The sequence below is a fragment of the Ostrinia nubilalis genome, chromosome 20 (assembly GCF_963855985.1).
Source record: "Ostrinia nubilalis chromosome 20, ilOstNubi1.1, whole genome shotgun sequence".
NCBI classification, from domain to species: Eukaryota; Metazoa; Arthropoda; class Insecta; order Lepidoptera; family Crambidae; genus Ostrinia; species Ostrinia nubilalis.
The window spans coordinates 12,756,838-12,771,456 of NC_087107.1; the positions used below are offsets into that span (position 1 = coordinate 12,756,838).

General features: G+C 38.5%; 2 protein-coding genes across 2 annotated transcripts; both read right to left on the bottom strand.

Moving 5' to 3' along the window:
* Positions 1-4,235: 4,235 nt before the first annotated feature.
* Positions 4,236-9,384, bottom strand: LOC135081681 (venom protease-like). The gene is made up of 10 exons (XM_063976468.1): positions 9,089-9,384; positions 8,434-8,591; positions 8,017-8,143; positions 7,354-7,449; positions 6,722-6,845; positions 6,176-6,333; positions 5,765-5,884; positions 5,338-5,425; positions 4,641-4,734; positions 4,236-4,532 (listed from the first exon to the last, which is right to left on the bottom strand). The coding sequence occupies exons 1-10, from the start codon at positions 9,141-9,143 to the stop codon at positions 4,383-4,385; spliced, it is 1,170 nt and encodes a 389-aa protein (XP_063832538.1). The 5' UTR covers positions 9,144-9,384; the 3' UTR covers positions 4,236-4,382.
* A 44-nt stretch (positions 9,385-9,428) lies between these two features.
* Positions 9,429-13,975, bottom strand: LOC135081682 (venom protease-like). Its single transcript, XM_063976469.1, has 10 exons — positions 13,700-13,975; positions 13,435-13,592; positions 13,161-13,269; positions 12,424-12,501; positions 11,945-12,068; positions 11,403-11,560; positions 10,951-11,070; positions 10,669-10,756; positions 10,169-10,262; positions 9,429-10,063 (listed from the first exon to the last, which is right to left on the bottom strand). Exons 1-10 carry the CDS (start codon positions 13,752-13,754, stop codon positions 9,911-9,913), a joined length of 1,137 nt encoding a protein of 378 aa, XP_063832539.1. The 5' UTR covers positions 13,755-13,975; the 3' UTR covers positions 9,429-9,910.
* Between the last annotated feature and the right edge of the window lie 644 nt (positions 13,976-14,619).

Genomic DNA, 14,619 nt, shown 5'->3' on the forward strand with positions numbered 1-14,619 from the left:
TCCAGCAGTTTCGGCGGAGCCTATTCAATACAAACAATCTTTTTTTTGTGTAATTTTTAATTTGATTATGGTATGGTACAGTCAAATCAACGGTAATAAGAAAGGAATTGTAAGTAGGTATCCATTTGGTGACGAAATACGTCCGCGTAATGAATTATTCAACTCTATCAATGTTGATCTGGACGACTGTGATTTCTTGGCCCTGATTGTGACAGATTTAGTAGAGGTTTTTTCTAAAAACACGCGTAGGTGTGTTGACTCAACATTAAGTAGTAATTCAGATGCATTTTCAATACATTACTCAGGAAAATGTCCGATATAAATTACCACTAGGGTCACCAAATGTTGTAGGAATACATATTTGGAATCAACTACAAAATACAACGTTCTTTCAAATAATGTCACGTGAGTAGAATAGCCATTTTCAGGGTACGTCTATGTAACGTCATCATCATCATCATATCAGCCATAGGACGTCCACTGCTGAACATAGGTACTCGTATTAAGCCTCCCCCAATGCTTTTCATATAGCCCGGTTGATAGCGGTCTGCGTCCTGCGCCTTCCTGCTACTTTTATAATGTCGTCGGTCCCCCTTGTGTCCGTCCAACTATGTAATGTAGGCACCTAGAGCTTATTCTAAAAAACTTATTAGCTGTAGCGAAGACGTAGCGGAAGAAACTCATTTATTTTTAAGCCTTTTTATTTTTACTTTAATTTATCTACTGAACTTTTACAAGCTGCGCGAGAATTTGACGTGACAATTTTATTTAATTTACAGTTTTCTTCCACTTGTTTTTTGCTTGGAATCAAACCCGAACCTAATACTTTTCTTTTCGTCTTTTGTTAAGTTGATAGAGTACAACCACTCTCATTCTATGTCAGTTTACTTATTGACTCATATCAAAAAGTTGCTACCTAATTGTTAGTGACGCATATAAGTACCTAACATACCGCCATTAAATCGAGTCATCTATTCAATGATAGCTACGAATTTAGGTCATTGCTAGTTGGTGACCACCGACCTGAATTATGCAGGAAAAACCCACATAATTCTGGATTTCATTTAAGGTCCCTCTACCATTACCGAATCTATTCTAATATTAAAAAACTGAGAAGTTTGCTTGTTTGAACGCGCTAATCTCAGGAACTACTGCTCTGATTTAAAAAAATAGCCCCTCAGATCACAGAAGTGCCCCAGAACAGAACGAACAGAATTTCAATGATCTGAGGATAGCCTATTTATCGACGAAGGCTTTAGGCTAAGTATGCTATCGAACATCACCCTACAACTACAACCAGGGGTGGAGCAATGTGATAAATGTTGCAAAAACGGGAAATATTATTCAAATTATTTTCACGGGTATGAAGTCGCGGGCACAGTTATGTCAGTTTCAATTAAAATAGAAACTTTCTAAAACAGTCTTTAAATAAAGTTTCTATATTAATCCTGAGGAGCACAAGCTCTTAACTAAGTTCTAGCTGATTAATAGGAAAGTAAAACCTAACTGTGGCAAGGGCAGCCCTTAGGTCACTATGTTTCCTGCTATAAATCTCGGCTACTCAGTCGCTATTAATAAATATACTTTTGTTTGTGTCTGTTCTAAGAATCGACTTTATTGGCATTCGGAGCATGGTCTTCATGAGTCGACTAGAATCCGGCTGTGTCACACAGAAGGGTGAGAAGGATACTTTATAATTTCGTTATTCCTTTAGTACCTAACCGTTATGGTACTAAGTATATTTACACTTATTCTGGTGAAGGTCGCGGGAAGTGCCTGGATGCGAGCGGCGCAAGATCGGTCTTCGTGGAAATCCTTGGGGGAGGCCTTTCGGCTGAAACGAACGAACGAACGAACACTTATTCTGTGCCGTTATTAACCAGTAGTGTTGCTTAAGGAAATGTTCCGTGGGCTTAGTGCGAGTTAACATTAAACGTCGCTAGTGAGTGTGTCAAAAAATCTATGAAGATTTTTCTTGAAAGTATCCTCTAGGAACGCTGAAAAATCTGTCATACATTTAATTTTTTTACGCAGTCGCTAGCGATGACGTTTGGTGTAAACTCATACTTATTTTTCGTACACTCGTATTTTTTCAAAAAGTAATAGGGGTGAAAATATTTATGTATTAGCAAACCAGCTTCTGCCTGTGACTTCATCCTCGTGAATTTCAGTGTCATAGAATCAGAAAGTCTGTACCGAGCACACGTAGGTACCCCGATTAATTTAAAGACTTTCTTACCATGCCTTAAAATAAGGTAACCTGTTACCTACTCTCTGTAAAAGTTATATTTGGCAGTAATTGGTGGTAAGCTGTTAGATCCTGCCTCGAATTTATAAAAATGATGTTTTCGTGCATTGATGATTGATGTATTAAATGCAAAAATGACTAATTGAAGAATGTACCCATGTCACGTAAAGCTGCTGATTCCATAATGATCACATCGATCACCGAATGAATCAAAATAGCATTCGATTCACCAATAAACTACCTAGTTGAGTAGATTGTAGTTTTACAGTCGTTTTTCCTGATTGACCTCACAATAATGAGTGTAAAAAGATGCAAAGGTAGGTTAATTTGTTACTAACACTTTTATGGGCTATGCCTGAAATAAATACCTTTTATTTTAATTAAATAACTCACTGCCTGAGTCTTCCAGTTAGTCCATGGCCACGTCGCTAGATTGTATTTTAAATAATTTTTCTTCCAGTAACTTTTTAAGAGGTCATTTAAAGGCCCATTCTAAGATTCTACAGTAGAATTTTTTATCCACAACGAAGAAGTTCTTGGCTTGTATCTTTGCTTATCTCACCTGTTGGTAAGTGATGATTTTGTGGTGTTTAATTTATTAATAAAACATTCAAGGTGGGCCCAGTTGCTGGAAGAAAAAAAATTTAAAAATTCAATCCAGCGACTCCTTTATGCGCAAATTGTCAAGCGGTCGCAATCTGCCAAATTCGCAAAAAGTCAAATGCGCAAATTGTCAAATTTGCAAAATGTCAAGTTTTAAAAATATCCAGTTGTTTAGGTTTAATAAAAAGTCAAGTAATTAATTGGCAGAACTTTTAATCATTAAAATGTTAAGGTTTTTTAAATAAGAAACCATAAAACCGTAATTTAAAGACATTTTTAAAACTTGACATTTTGCGAATATGACAATTTGCGCATTTGACTTTTTGCGAATTTGGCAATTTGACAAATTGCGAATTTGGCAGATTGCGACCGCTTGAAAATTTGCGAATTTGACAATTTGCGCATAAAGGTATCGCTGGAATTTGGGCATTTCTTTGACAATACACTATTAATTAAAAGTCATTGGCAAATTCCTAGTAGGTATACTTATAATATTATTATGACGTAATAGTCGGATGAATAGGTAATCGGAAATCCCGGAGAATGTAAGGTTATTATATTACTACGTAATGTTATTCTACCGGAAGTAAATGAAGTCAATAACCTCGAGGTTTTCGTAGTGTTTTTTGGATAAACAAAACAAGTTACCTTGAAACTTTCGCGTTTTTCATAACTTTTATAGAGTAACTAGCGGCCGCCCGCGACTTCGTACGCGTGGATCTCGTTTTACCCCGTTAGGGGTGGAGTTACGTAAAATACTTTCTTAGCGGATGCCTACGTCATAACATCTACCTGCATGCCAAATTTCAGCCTGATCCGTCCAGTGGTTTAGTGCGTTGATAGATCACTCTGTCAGTCAGTCAGTCAGTCACCTTTGAGTTATACATATTTAGATAAAGAGTAGTTAATAATCGTAAGTAGAAATACCTACTTAGGTAAGAATTAACAATAAAGTAATTCCTAATTTTATCATAATTCGGCTGCGCTCGCGATAGGAGACTTCTACAAAGGGGAAGCTTTATCATATCACCCAGGGGCGTAGCTACCGCTGTATCAGCCGTATCCAAGATACGGGGCGTCCGAGCTACGGGGCCCCTTAGAGCTGGATAAATCATTAGGCAGAATTGGCAACTGCTTAGGAGTCCTAGTGGTAGGGATTTTAATAAGCGGCCCCACCTGCTTTAAAAATGAAAAAGATGTATAAACGTTTTTTATAAGTATGACATTTTTATTCTGCTTGACGAGCTTTTTTGTAATTGAAAAGGCCCCACTAGTATCAAAGGTCGAAGGTGGAAGCGAGCATTATCCTCACACAGAAAAACTGGTCTTACCACCAATAATGATACATTTTCCTCGATCTCATATTATTATAATCAAATCCAAACTTGTTCAAATTATTTAATAGGGTTCATCATTAACAAAAGTTATTTCGGGGAGCGAACTTGCGTTCCTTGAATATCGAAATGTGGTATCCGCCACCGACACCTTTGGACTAATTATCACCTTTTCTCCGCGTAGGTTCATTTAGGCACTACAGGTTCTCCCCTAGCACTTTCTGGCGTATCCAGGGCATGAAGTGGGTGACATTGGTGAGCACACCAACGAAGGGTCCCTCGCCACATCTGTACCCGTAGGAGATGACCCCGAGCTGGGAGTAAAACTTGTAGCCGAATTCGTCCACCTGTTGCGAGAAATAAGAATATAACTGAAGAATTGTGGGTACTATGGCAAAAAACATAAGCCCTTCTTTCTGGCACCTTTTGGCAACGGAATAGCTATAACAACTTACATATTCAGCAACCAGCGGCCCTCCGCTGTCCCCGTTACACGAGTCGTGTTTAAAATCGGAGTCACCAGCGCAGAAGACACGATCGTCTATCGTCCTATAAAGTAAAATGAAATAAATAAATAAAGCGTACTGGACTGTCACAGGTTCAAATAGCGTGATTACCATAATATTATATATCAGGAGCGTATTTTTAACAGACTTCAAAAAAAGGAGGAGGTTCTATGTTCGACTGTATCTATGTTTTTTTTTCTCTAGATCAACGAGTCAGGATCTAATGATGGGATCCTAGGGTCGGTTTATTTTTTTGTTAAAATTAATTGAGTTGGTATTTTATCCCGAAGAGAATGACTGTGGGCCCACTACGCAACCCTGGGGACGCCAACTGCCTTTTTATAGCTATCAAGGTACCTACTTCTTGTAAATTGTTCATCAATTATGATTCTCCCATAGTAGTATATTAACAAAGTCCAGTGGGACTATTACCCAAAGTAACTGAGCAGTGAATCAAACTATGTTCAAACCTCTTTCTTTCTGCTCTCCTGAATAGCCCAGCTAGGCCGCGACTAGCTATGTTCAAAAATGTATTTACAGAGTAAGCGTGCTTCATCTATGGGTATAACTTTCAGGAAAGGTCAAACGGTGTGTGGTACGTATTGTTCAGTGTTTTAGAAGTTTTGTTGAAAGAGTAGGTACCTACCTTGAATAGTTCTCGTACAGACTCTTGCATTCGTCAGTAGAAACGATATTCACATGTGCATATGCCAGCTGTGTAGGTCTTTCAGGTTCTGCAAAGAAATAAAATCATTAATAAAATATTTAAATAAAGTTTGTAAAAACTAAAAAGAAAATAACCCTCTATTGAACTAGCTGTGAATAATATTTATTTAGTAAATAAAGAATTAGTGGAATCTATTGCGAAGTAAATTAGGGTAGGTACTAACCATTTTAACTTATAGCAACTTTTTTTAAAATAGTCTAAACTTCACATTTAATTACTTAATTTTATTTTATTATTTATTTTATTTATATATTTATTACATAATTTAACCATTAGGTACATCTTTGATTGAATAGATCTTTGATTTCGATAATTCAGAAAAATATTGATGAAAAAATAAACTTACTTTCTGGTGCTTCGCCCCAACCAGCCACAAACGTACCCTTATAATTATTAAACTTATATTCTGGCAACATCTTCTTTTTGGCGTCAAACGGCAGGCATATGGGACCAACATGATGTTCCTCTGAAAAAATGCTCGTTACTTTTCTTGCTGATAGTCTCTTAAATTCATAAATTATTACTGATACTCGTATGATGCTTAGGATTTAATTTAACATAATTTCTTTTAAACCTTTTCCTTAAAAGACCGGGACAAACTTGACCTTCATTGGTTGGGTTTTTGTGGCGGTCAAGCTGTAGATCCTGGCTACACAGGCAGGAGTTGCAGTGGTGGGAACGAGAGGTGGGAATAGTCCCGTTAAAAGACCTGACCGAAAAATGTGATATTTATTTATCGTTTGTTTTTCATTGTTACCCTTGAAGTTAATGCTTCCATCCAAGACAACTATGGCTATGTCATTTTGGAATTTAGAATACAGCTCATGGGGTATTTTCTTCTTGATGTAGAAATCTATGGGCTGTGCGTCTTCCTCCTCGAAAGCCAAATCGATCTCACCAACCCGTACCACATGCCTGATGCAGAAACAAAGAAATTATACATTTTAGTGCCTCTGCACAAGTTTATTTTATCACCATCATTCATTTACAGTCATAGAATATCTCATTTTCACCGTATATCAGGTGAGGCTCTAAGACTTTGGCCAAACCAAAGCGTGCATTGGCAATGGATATCGCCCAGATCGCCGCGACCGATGACAGGATGCGTTGACATGACATCTGATCGCCATTGGCGACGTTGACGTTGGTTTGGCTGGCCGAACCTTGAGTAGACACAAATTCAAGCATGGATTTAATACGATGACTCGTTTCTGCTCCTGAAGTGGGATTTGGGAAGTATTGACGTGATGATGAATTGATGATGATTATATGGGTTAATCCAAACATCTCCAAAGAAACTCACAGGGAACTGGAGATGCAGTGTGCAGCCGTGAGGACGTGCTTCTCTGTAATCACCGATCCTCCGCACTGCCACTGCAGGTTGGTGTTCAATTTGTAGCCCAGCAGCGCCATGTATGAAGACTTATCTATCAACAGTAAAATTGAATTAACCATTGTTTTAATCTTCAGAAATGCTTTGCAAATTCCCATTGGCCGAAGGGAGCGACCAGTGGGTTAATGTGGGACTCTCCTCGCCAGAAAGACGGGGCCTAACAATTAAAAGCCAAACGGTATCCACCGGAGCCAAATGAAACGGAGCCGTGATTTGTTGTCCCACATTCAGTTTCTTCGGCCAGAGAATGACCGGTCCAAGCAACCCTTTTGTTCGTTCGTTTCAGCCAAATGACGTCCACTGCTGGACAAAGGCCTCCCCCAAGCAACCCCTTACCAGGCAATAATTTTAGGCTAGCTGCCAAAGCCACGATAACCCAAAGTTCATGATGCACCTTCGTTCTTACCTATATTGGGAGCATGCGCTATTATTTCCTAATTTCATTGATGGATTAATTTCTGCGATCTACCGTATCAAAGAAAGAAAGAATTAAACACTAACAGAATACTTTGGTTTACGTTGCTTGCAAGAAGTAGACTTACCACGCAAGATTACTGGTGTACCGTTATATACTGAAAAAACGTCTGATCTTCTGACTCTCTTTCTGACTCTGACTTCGCTCAAAATACGGTATTTATCTGTAAGAAAATGAAATTAAATCATCATAATCTTTTTTGTGAGTGAGCTTATAGAGAGTAAAGACTTTGAAATTCTCCTGGAGCATTCACTTAAAATGTAACATTTTAGATTCCATTGTTACAAGTATTTTAATATTTCAATTTTTTTATCAGTTTTTAGGCTCTATAATGATCGGTTCCCAATTTCAGCCATTCCCTACGTAATGTACCTAATCTGTAACATTACAGGTAGCACACTGTAATATTATACATACTCAATTCGTCTCTCACGAGTCTGTACTGTAGTTCTCTATATTTTCACAAATAAAGGAATGCTTTGAGTACAACTTTGTCTATCTACAGTATTAGGAGTGCTTTCCCTCCATGTGGCTTTACAAAATTAGGTATATCCTAGTGCCGTCCTACTGTCTAGCTTGATTGTTCGTTGTTAGGTTAAATTTTTTAAGGTAGGTGGATCTCGTCTTGACCAGTCCCCAAAGGCAGCGCCTGTTCACAGACATGACGTGTGTATGCCTAATGTAATTCCTTCTTTTAGAAATAAACAAACACTTGTGAAAGTTGTTGTACCTATATACTGGTGAAAACGAATCCTCCCGCAGACGTCGTGACCGGGGAAGGAGTCGACATATAGGTCCTGGTCTTCCTCGATTTGTTCGAAACTTAACAATTGTGTTTGGACCACAGGGCAGCAGACCTGCAAGTATATGAGATTTGTACTGATTTTTGGTTGTAGCATAGTTTTTAGGGTTTTGTAAATTTTAAAACGGAACTCATGTTCTGTTGAGTCCGTCTAGTTGTGAAATATTCGATAGCCTTAGCTTCAACTGCCAAAACACAACAACGCAGTTTACAATGTTGATCTGGCGACAATCTTAAATATGTAAGACCAATCACTTCGAAGAGTATTTTGCCCCCACTGGGATTCGAACCCGGGACAGGTGGTCTTACCACCAGACGACAGAGGCGGGGAAGGGTAAGGAATACCTTAACATTCCTCACGTCCAAGCCGCACCGCCTCTCCGCGGTGAGCTGCAGGCCCTCCGCCGTGGAGGAGGTGTTCTTCAGCAGGGCCACGTATTGCTCGCAAGCGGGCAATGGCACGCACTCCCCCTCCACACCTCTTATTTCGCATTTTTCTGGCTCTAAAATAATTACAACGAATTATATCAAGAAGAATCTGCATTATTTATAACGACAGAATGTCTCTAACGTAGTTTCTATAGTTTTAATGAGTATAAATAATATAAAATAACTGTTACTGTAGGAAGGTAACAGTTATTTTATATTATTTGTCACGGCCACAGGACGTCCACTGCTGAACTGGCCTCTCCCAATGATTTCCACATCGCACGGTAACCTGCATCCAGCGCCTTCCTGCTATCTTTATCAGGTCGTCGGTCCCCCTTGTGGGTGGATGTCTCACGCTGCGTTTTTCGGTATGTGGCCTCCACTCCAAAACTTGTATGCCCCATCGGCCATCAGTTCTGCATACTATGGTGCCCTGCCTATTGCCACTTCAGCTTGCTAATCCGTCGGACTATGTCAGCGACTTTAGTTCGTTTACGGATCTCCTCATTTCTGATTTGATTTCGTAAAGAAACAACTAACCAACACCGAGCCAATTATTGTATAAACTTACCGGCTAAAGAACTTTGTAAACACACCACAAGCAACACAAAAAATAACTCGGCCATGTTTGTTTGGCCGCGTCTAGATGTCACAAAATTAGAAAAATGAATGAACTTAAACACATCAGTCTTTAATAATCCTTGAACAAGGTCAACCACTGAACGTACGAGATTATTATTATAACAGTTTTGTCTTAGCTTTTTTATTTTTTAATCACAATATCCAAGAACCTGTGTACACAGATGAGCAGTTTACATCTATTATACTCGTAAGCTATCGGCAGTTTATTAAATAGCTTGTGTTTTTGTAAGTTAACCGACTTAAAAAAGAGGAGGTTCTCAATTCGAGTGTGTTTTGTTGTCAATCCTGCTGTCACGAAATAGATATTTCTCTCCCAGGGAAAAAAGATAGTTTGCCCCGAATTTTAAATGACATTAGAATCTATTTAGGTACTCCTAGCTGTGGCCACCGCTTCCTAATAATAATACAATGTGGTAGTAATCAGAAATCCCGGAGACCGTAAGGTTAGATATTTATTAACTATATTAATTACAAACTTTTTAACCCACTACAGGGAAGCTGCATATCATCCAGGGGTGTAGCTACCACCGTATCAGTCAGCCAGATCAATAATACGGAGCCTCCAGGGTCGGATGAACCATTAGTAAATTTTTTCGGTGAATGAAAAGTGGTGGTGTATAAGGTACAAAATTAAGTAAACACATCCTGTTTTAGTTTTTTATCATAAAAGGTATTAATAATTTCCGTTAATCCGAGGATCGAACTGGTGTTCCTCGAATGTCGGATCGGTAGTTCGACAGCGATTTAGGTACTACAGGTTCTCCCCTAGCACTTTCTGGCGTATCCAGGGCATGAAGTGGGTGACATTGGTGAGCACACCAATGAAGGGTCCCTCGCCACATTTGTACCCGTAGGAGATGACCCCGAGCTGGTAGTAGAACGTGCGGTTGAAATCTTGTACCCACTGCAATATAAATAATAATATAACTGATCAACTGTGGTACTATGGGAAAAATGTCGTTTATTCTGACGACGTTGGGTAAATACGGAATAGCCAGTAACAACTTACATATTCAGCAACCAGCGGCCCTCCGCTGTCCCCGTTACACGAGTCGTGTCCCAATGCAGTGTCACCAGCGCAGAAGACACGGTCGTCTATCATTCTATAAAATACATAATAAAAAAATTAAAAAAAAAATGAAAAAACATAACTCTCCTTCTGGCGCAGTCGGGTAAAAACAAAATCAGTCACGTTTACCTACTGGACAATTTATTATTAACTAGCTACCCGCCCGCGGCTTCGCCCGCGTGGAATTTTGTCTGTCACAGAAAAACTTTATCGCGCGCGTCCCTGTTTCAAAAACCGGAATAAAAACTATCTTATGGGACTCAAACTATATGTATCTATGCCAAATTTCATCAAAATCAGTTCAGTTGTTTAGGCGTGAAAGCAAGACAGACAGACAGACAGAGTTACTTTCGCATTTATAATATTAGTATAGATTAGTAGCAGCAGTCACAGGTTCACAGATGTATTTATAAGTTGTAAAAAACTACGGGAATAGGTACCTTTTTGAGCTCTCGTACAGTCCCTTGCATTTGTCAGTAGAATCGATAATTACATGTGCATATGCCAAGTATGTAGGCCTTTCACGTTCTGTAAAAAAATAAAATAATGAATAAAGATAATATTTTAACTAATTAGATTGTAGGAAAAATACTCTATCGGACCAATTCTGAGAATATTTTAATAGATAAAGAATTAGTAGACACCTATAGTACGGAATTCTGACAGCTGTCATTTTTTGACGATAATTTACAAAAATATTGATGACAAATATCTAAACTTACTTTCTGGTGCTTCGCCCCAACCAGCCACAAATGTACCCTTATAATTATAAAAATCATATTCTGGCAACACCTTCTTTTTAGTGTCAAACGGCAAGCATATGGGACCAACATGATGTTCTTCTGAAAAATAAAACATTGTTTGGCTCTTATATCTTATAATTATTCATATATTATTACCGACTAGCTTTGCCCGCGACTTCGTATGTGTGTTAAATTGTAATTTTCCCATATTGTTTTCTCACCGTTTTAAACTTCCCTGGACAACGACAATAATTTCAAATCCAAAATAGTCAAATTGCTTCAGCTTTTCTCAGGTTTCACAGAGACTTTTCACACACACACACACACACACACACACACACACACACACACACACACACACACACACACACACACACACACACACATCAATTGATTTATTTGTAGTTTGTTTAATCATAGGTCATTCTTACCCTTAAAGTTAATGCTTCCATCCAACACAACTATGGCTATGTCATTTTGGAATTTAGAATACAGCTCATGGGGTATTTTCTTCTTGATGTAGAAGTCTATGGGCTGCGCGTCTTTCTCATCGAAAGCTAAATCGAGCTCACCAACCCGTACCACATGCCTGATGCAGAAACAAGGAAATTATATTTTAGCACCCCTACACAATTTTTTTTATCACCTTCATTCATTTACAGTCATAGAATATGACATTTTCACCTTATATCAGGTGAGGCTCTAAGGCTTCGGCCAAACCAAAGCGTGCGTTGGCAATGGATCGCCTAGATCGCCGCGACCGATAACAGGATGCGTTGACATCTGATCGCCATAGAGATCGCGCACACAGACTGCACTCGTTGGTTTGGCCGAACCTTATGTAGACAGAATTTCAAGAATGGATTCAATACGGTGACTCGTTTCTGCTCCTGCAGTGGGAAGTAATGACGTGATGATGATGAATTGATGATGATCATAATGGATCAATCAAAACATCTCCAAAGAAACTCACAGAGAAGCGGAGATGCAGTGTGCAGCCGTGAGGACGTGCTTCTCCGTGATGACCGATCCTCCGCACTGCCACAGCACGTCGGAGTTCACTTTGTAGCCCAGCAGCGCCATGTATCGAGCCATATCTGTCAACAGTAAAACTGATTGAACCATTTTTTAATGTCGGTAAATGCTTTACGCATTCCCACTGGCCAATGGGGACGACCAGTGGGTTGTAGTATGTGGGACTTTCCCCGCCAGAAGAACGGGGCCTACCCACTAAAACCCAACGGTATCCACCGGAGCCAAATGAAATGGACAGAGCGATAATATTTTCCTAAATTGGACTTTCATGAGCAGAGCTTCGTGTCAGGTTATGGCTGGCTCTTTAGCGGGCCTTTCCGGCTACGAGAGGCTCAAAATTTCTCTCCTCCGGATGTTTTTATGGAGGTAAACAGGACCGATGCTTTGACTTACGATGCTTATTAGAAGTAGACTTACCTCGCAAGATTACTGGTATACCGTTTGATATTACTTCTTCTGTCAGTTCACTGATTTTACTCAAAATACGGTCTTCATCTATAAGAAAATAAAACAGCCCAGTCAATATAAACATCGCAAATGCGCATGTACCGAAGATTTTTTTATGTTGTTAGGTTCCTTCAGAGAAGTTTACACCCAAGTTTGCAACCTTAAAAATCCTGTGCTACTCCGATGATGGTCGAATAACTGGGTCTTAATTTATGATGACTTCTCTCATAGAATGAGCGATTTCTACAATATCTTGTTCGAAACGGCAGCAAAACCGGAAAATGATCGATAAAAATACATAGGTAATAAATAATAAATTGTCAATGGTCCCTCCTATAAAGTTTATAGGGCTACAGTTAGGATTAAACTGTTACAATTTTAAAGCGCCAAAATTTGCCAGTATTTCGAGCACAATAGGAGAAGCACAGGGTTATTCAGGGTTGCAAAATTGGGTGTAAACTTCTCTCAAGGAACCTAACAAGTTGATTGTCATACTCGATTCTGTAACTTTACACTACAACAAATGCTCCACGGGTGAGGGGAGTACTTACCTTACGCTTAAGTGATTTTATTTGCCCATTCGAAAAGGATAATGCAATAGTTATAAATCCTGCAAATTGTATTTCCAATGTATTGTTACAAATTATAGCGAATAATGAATTCATTCTTCTCAAAATAAGCAAATACTTGTGAAAGTTGTACTGTACCAGTCCTCCCACAGGTGTCGTGACCGGGGAAGGAGTCGACATATAGGTCCTGGTCTTCCTCGATTTGTTTGAAACTTAACAATTGTGTTTGGACCACAGGGCAGCAGACCTGCAAGTATATGAGATTTGTATAGCTTTTAGGTTGTAGCATAGTTTTTAGGGTTTCGTAAATTTTAGAACGGAACTCTAGACTTGTAAAACAACTATAAAAGTGTTATGTATTGTGAATGAAAATATATGAAGCCAAGCTATCTTAGCTTCAACTGCCGAATACCTTAGCATTCCTCACGTCCAAGCCGCACCGCCTCTCCGCGGTGAGCTGCAGACCCTCCGCCGTGGAGGAGGTGTTCTTCAGCAGGGCCACGTATTGCTCGCACGCGGGCAGTGGCACGCACTCCCCCTCCACACCTCTTATTACGCATTTTTCTGGCTCTTAAATAATTACAATGAAAGATATTAAGAAAAGTGTAAAACCATGCATTTAAAGTTCCTTTTTCATTCTCCTCCTCGATTTTAATCAGAAAATATTAATCACTCACCGGCTAAAGAACTTTGCAAACACACCACAAGCAACACAAACAATAACTCGGCCATGTTTGTTTGGCCGCGTCTAGATTTCACAAAATTAGACACAAAAATGAATTTATTGAACACATCGGTATAAAATAATCCTTGGACAAGGTCGACCACTGAACTCACGAGATTATTATTATAACAGTATATTGTTGAGCTTTTTTATTTTGTAATCAAAATGTATCGTTTAAAAAACCTGTACACAGAACAGATACTATGGATTAGGCAGAGTTTATAACTATTATTTTTTCATTAATCTTGTTGATTTGACAAAGGCCTGCCACAACATTATTCTCCGCTACAGGTAGAGACAATTTTAATTTTAACTAAAATGCTTATTTTACTTCGAAATCTTTTGTTTTTATTTGAAATCTAACTTGTCTTTATCAAAATTACAAATCTAGAGCCATTTTCAGTTTCGTTGTTAACGAAGCTTTGAATGGCGCGCCCGGAGAGGCTTAGTTCAAACGATCATTGCAAACGTTGTGATAGGGATAGAGACATGCGATTTTTGGTTTTACAAAGGTAATACGATAGAAAATAATACAAAGCAATAAAAACCACCGGTTATGGGGGCATTTTTTGGAGAAATTTATCAAATAACCAAAAAAACACGAATTTAAAAGCAGATTTTTTTCAAAAAGTATAATTTTTTATTATTTGTTGGTCTTTTTTGTGTATTTTATGTATTCTTTTAGTATTGCCTGTTATTTAGCATTATTACTGTTTTTATTTTATCAGGATATACCGCTTAATTTAAAACTTATTACGTTTTCTTTATAATAAGTAATAGGAAGAAAAAAAATCTATAAAAAATAAAAAAAAATATCATAAAATTTTTGACCTCTTTTTTGTCGATAAAAATAGGTCTAGTTTCATCTATTTT

Excerpts from the sequence above, each read along its gene's own strand:
- LOC135081681 (XM_063976468.1), bottom strand. The coding sequence starts at position 9,143 with ATGGCCGAGTTATTTTTTGTGTTGCTTGTGGTGTGTTTACAAAGTTCT. Across the intron at positions 7,450-8,016 it reads TCGTTTTCACCAGTATATAG|ATAAATACCGTATTTTGAGC; the intron begins GTACAACAACTT and ends ATTTTCTTACAG. Across the intron at positions 6,846-7,353 it reads TACACCAGTAATCTTGCGTG|ATAAGTCTTCATACATGGCG; the intron begins GTAAGTCTACTT and ends TACTGTTGATAG.
- LOC135081682 (XM_063976469.1), bottom strand. The coding sequence starts at position 13,754 with ATGGCCGAGTTATTGTTTGTGTTGCTTGTGGTGTGTTTGCAAAGTTCT. Across the intron at positions 11,561-11,944 it reads CACTGCATCTCCGCTTCTCT|GCATGTGGTACGGGTTGGTG; the intron begins GTGAGTTTCTTT and ends TTTCTGCATCAG. Across the intron at positions 10,263-10,668 it reads CTGTACGAGAGCTCAAAAAG|AATGATAGACGACCGTGTCT; the intron begins GTACCTATTCCC and ends TGTATTTTATAG.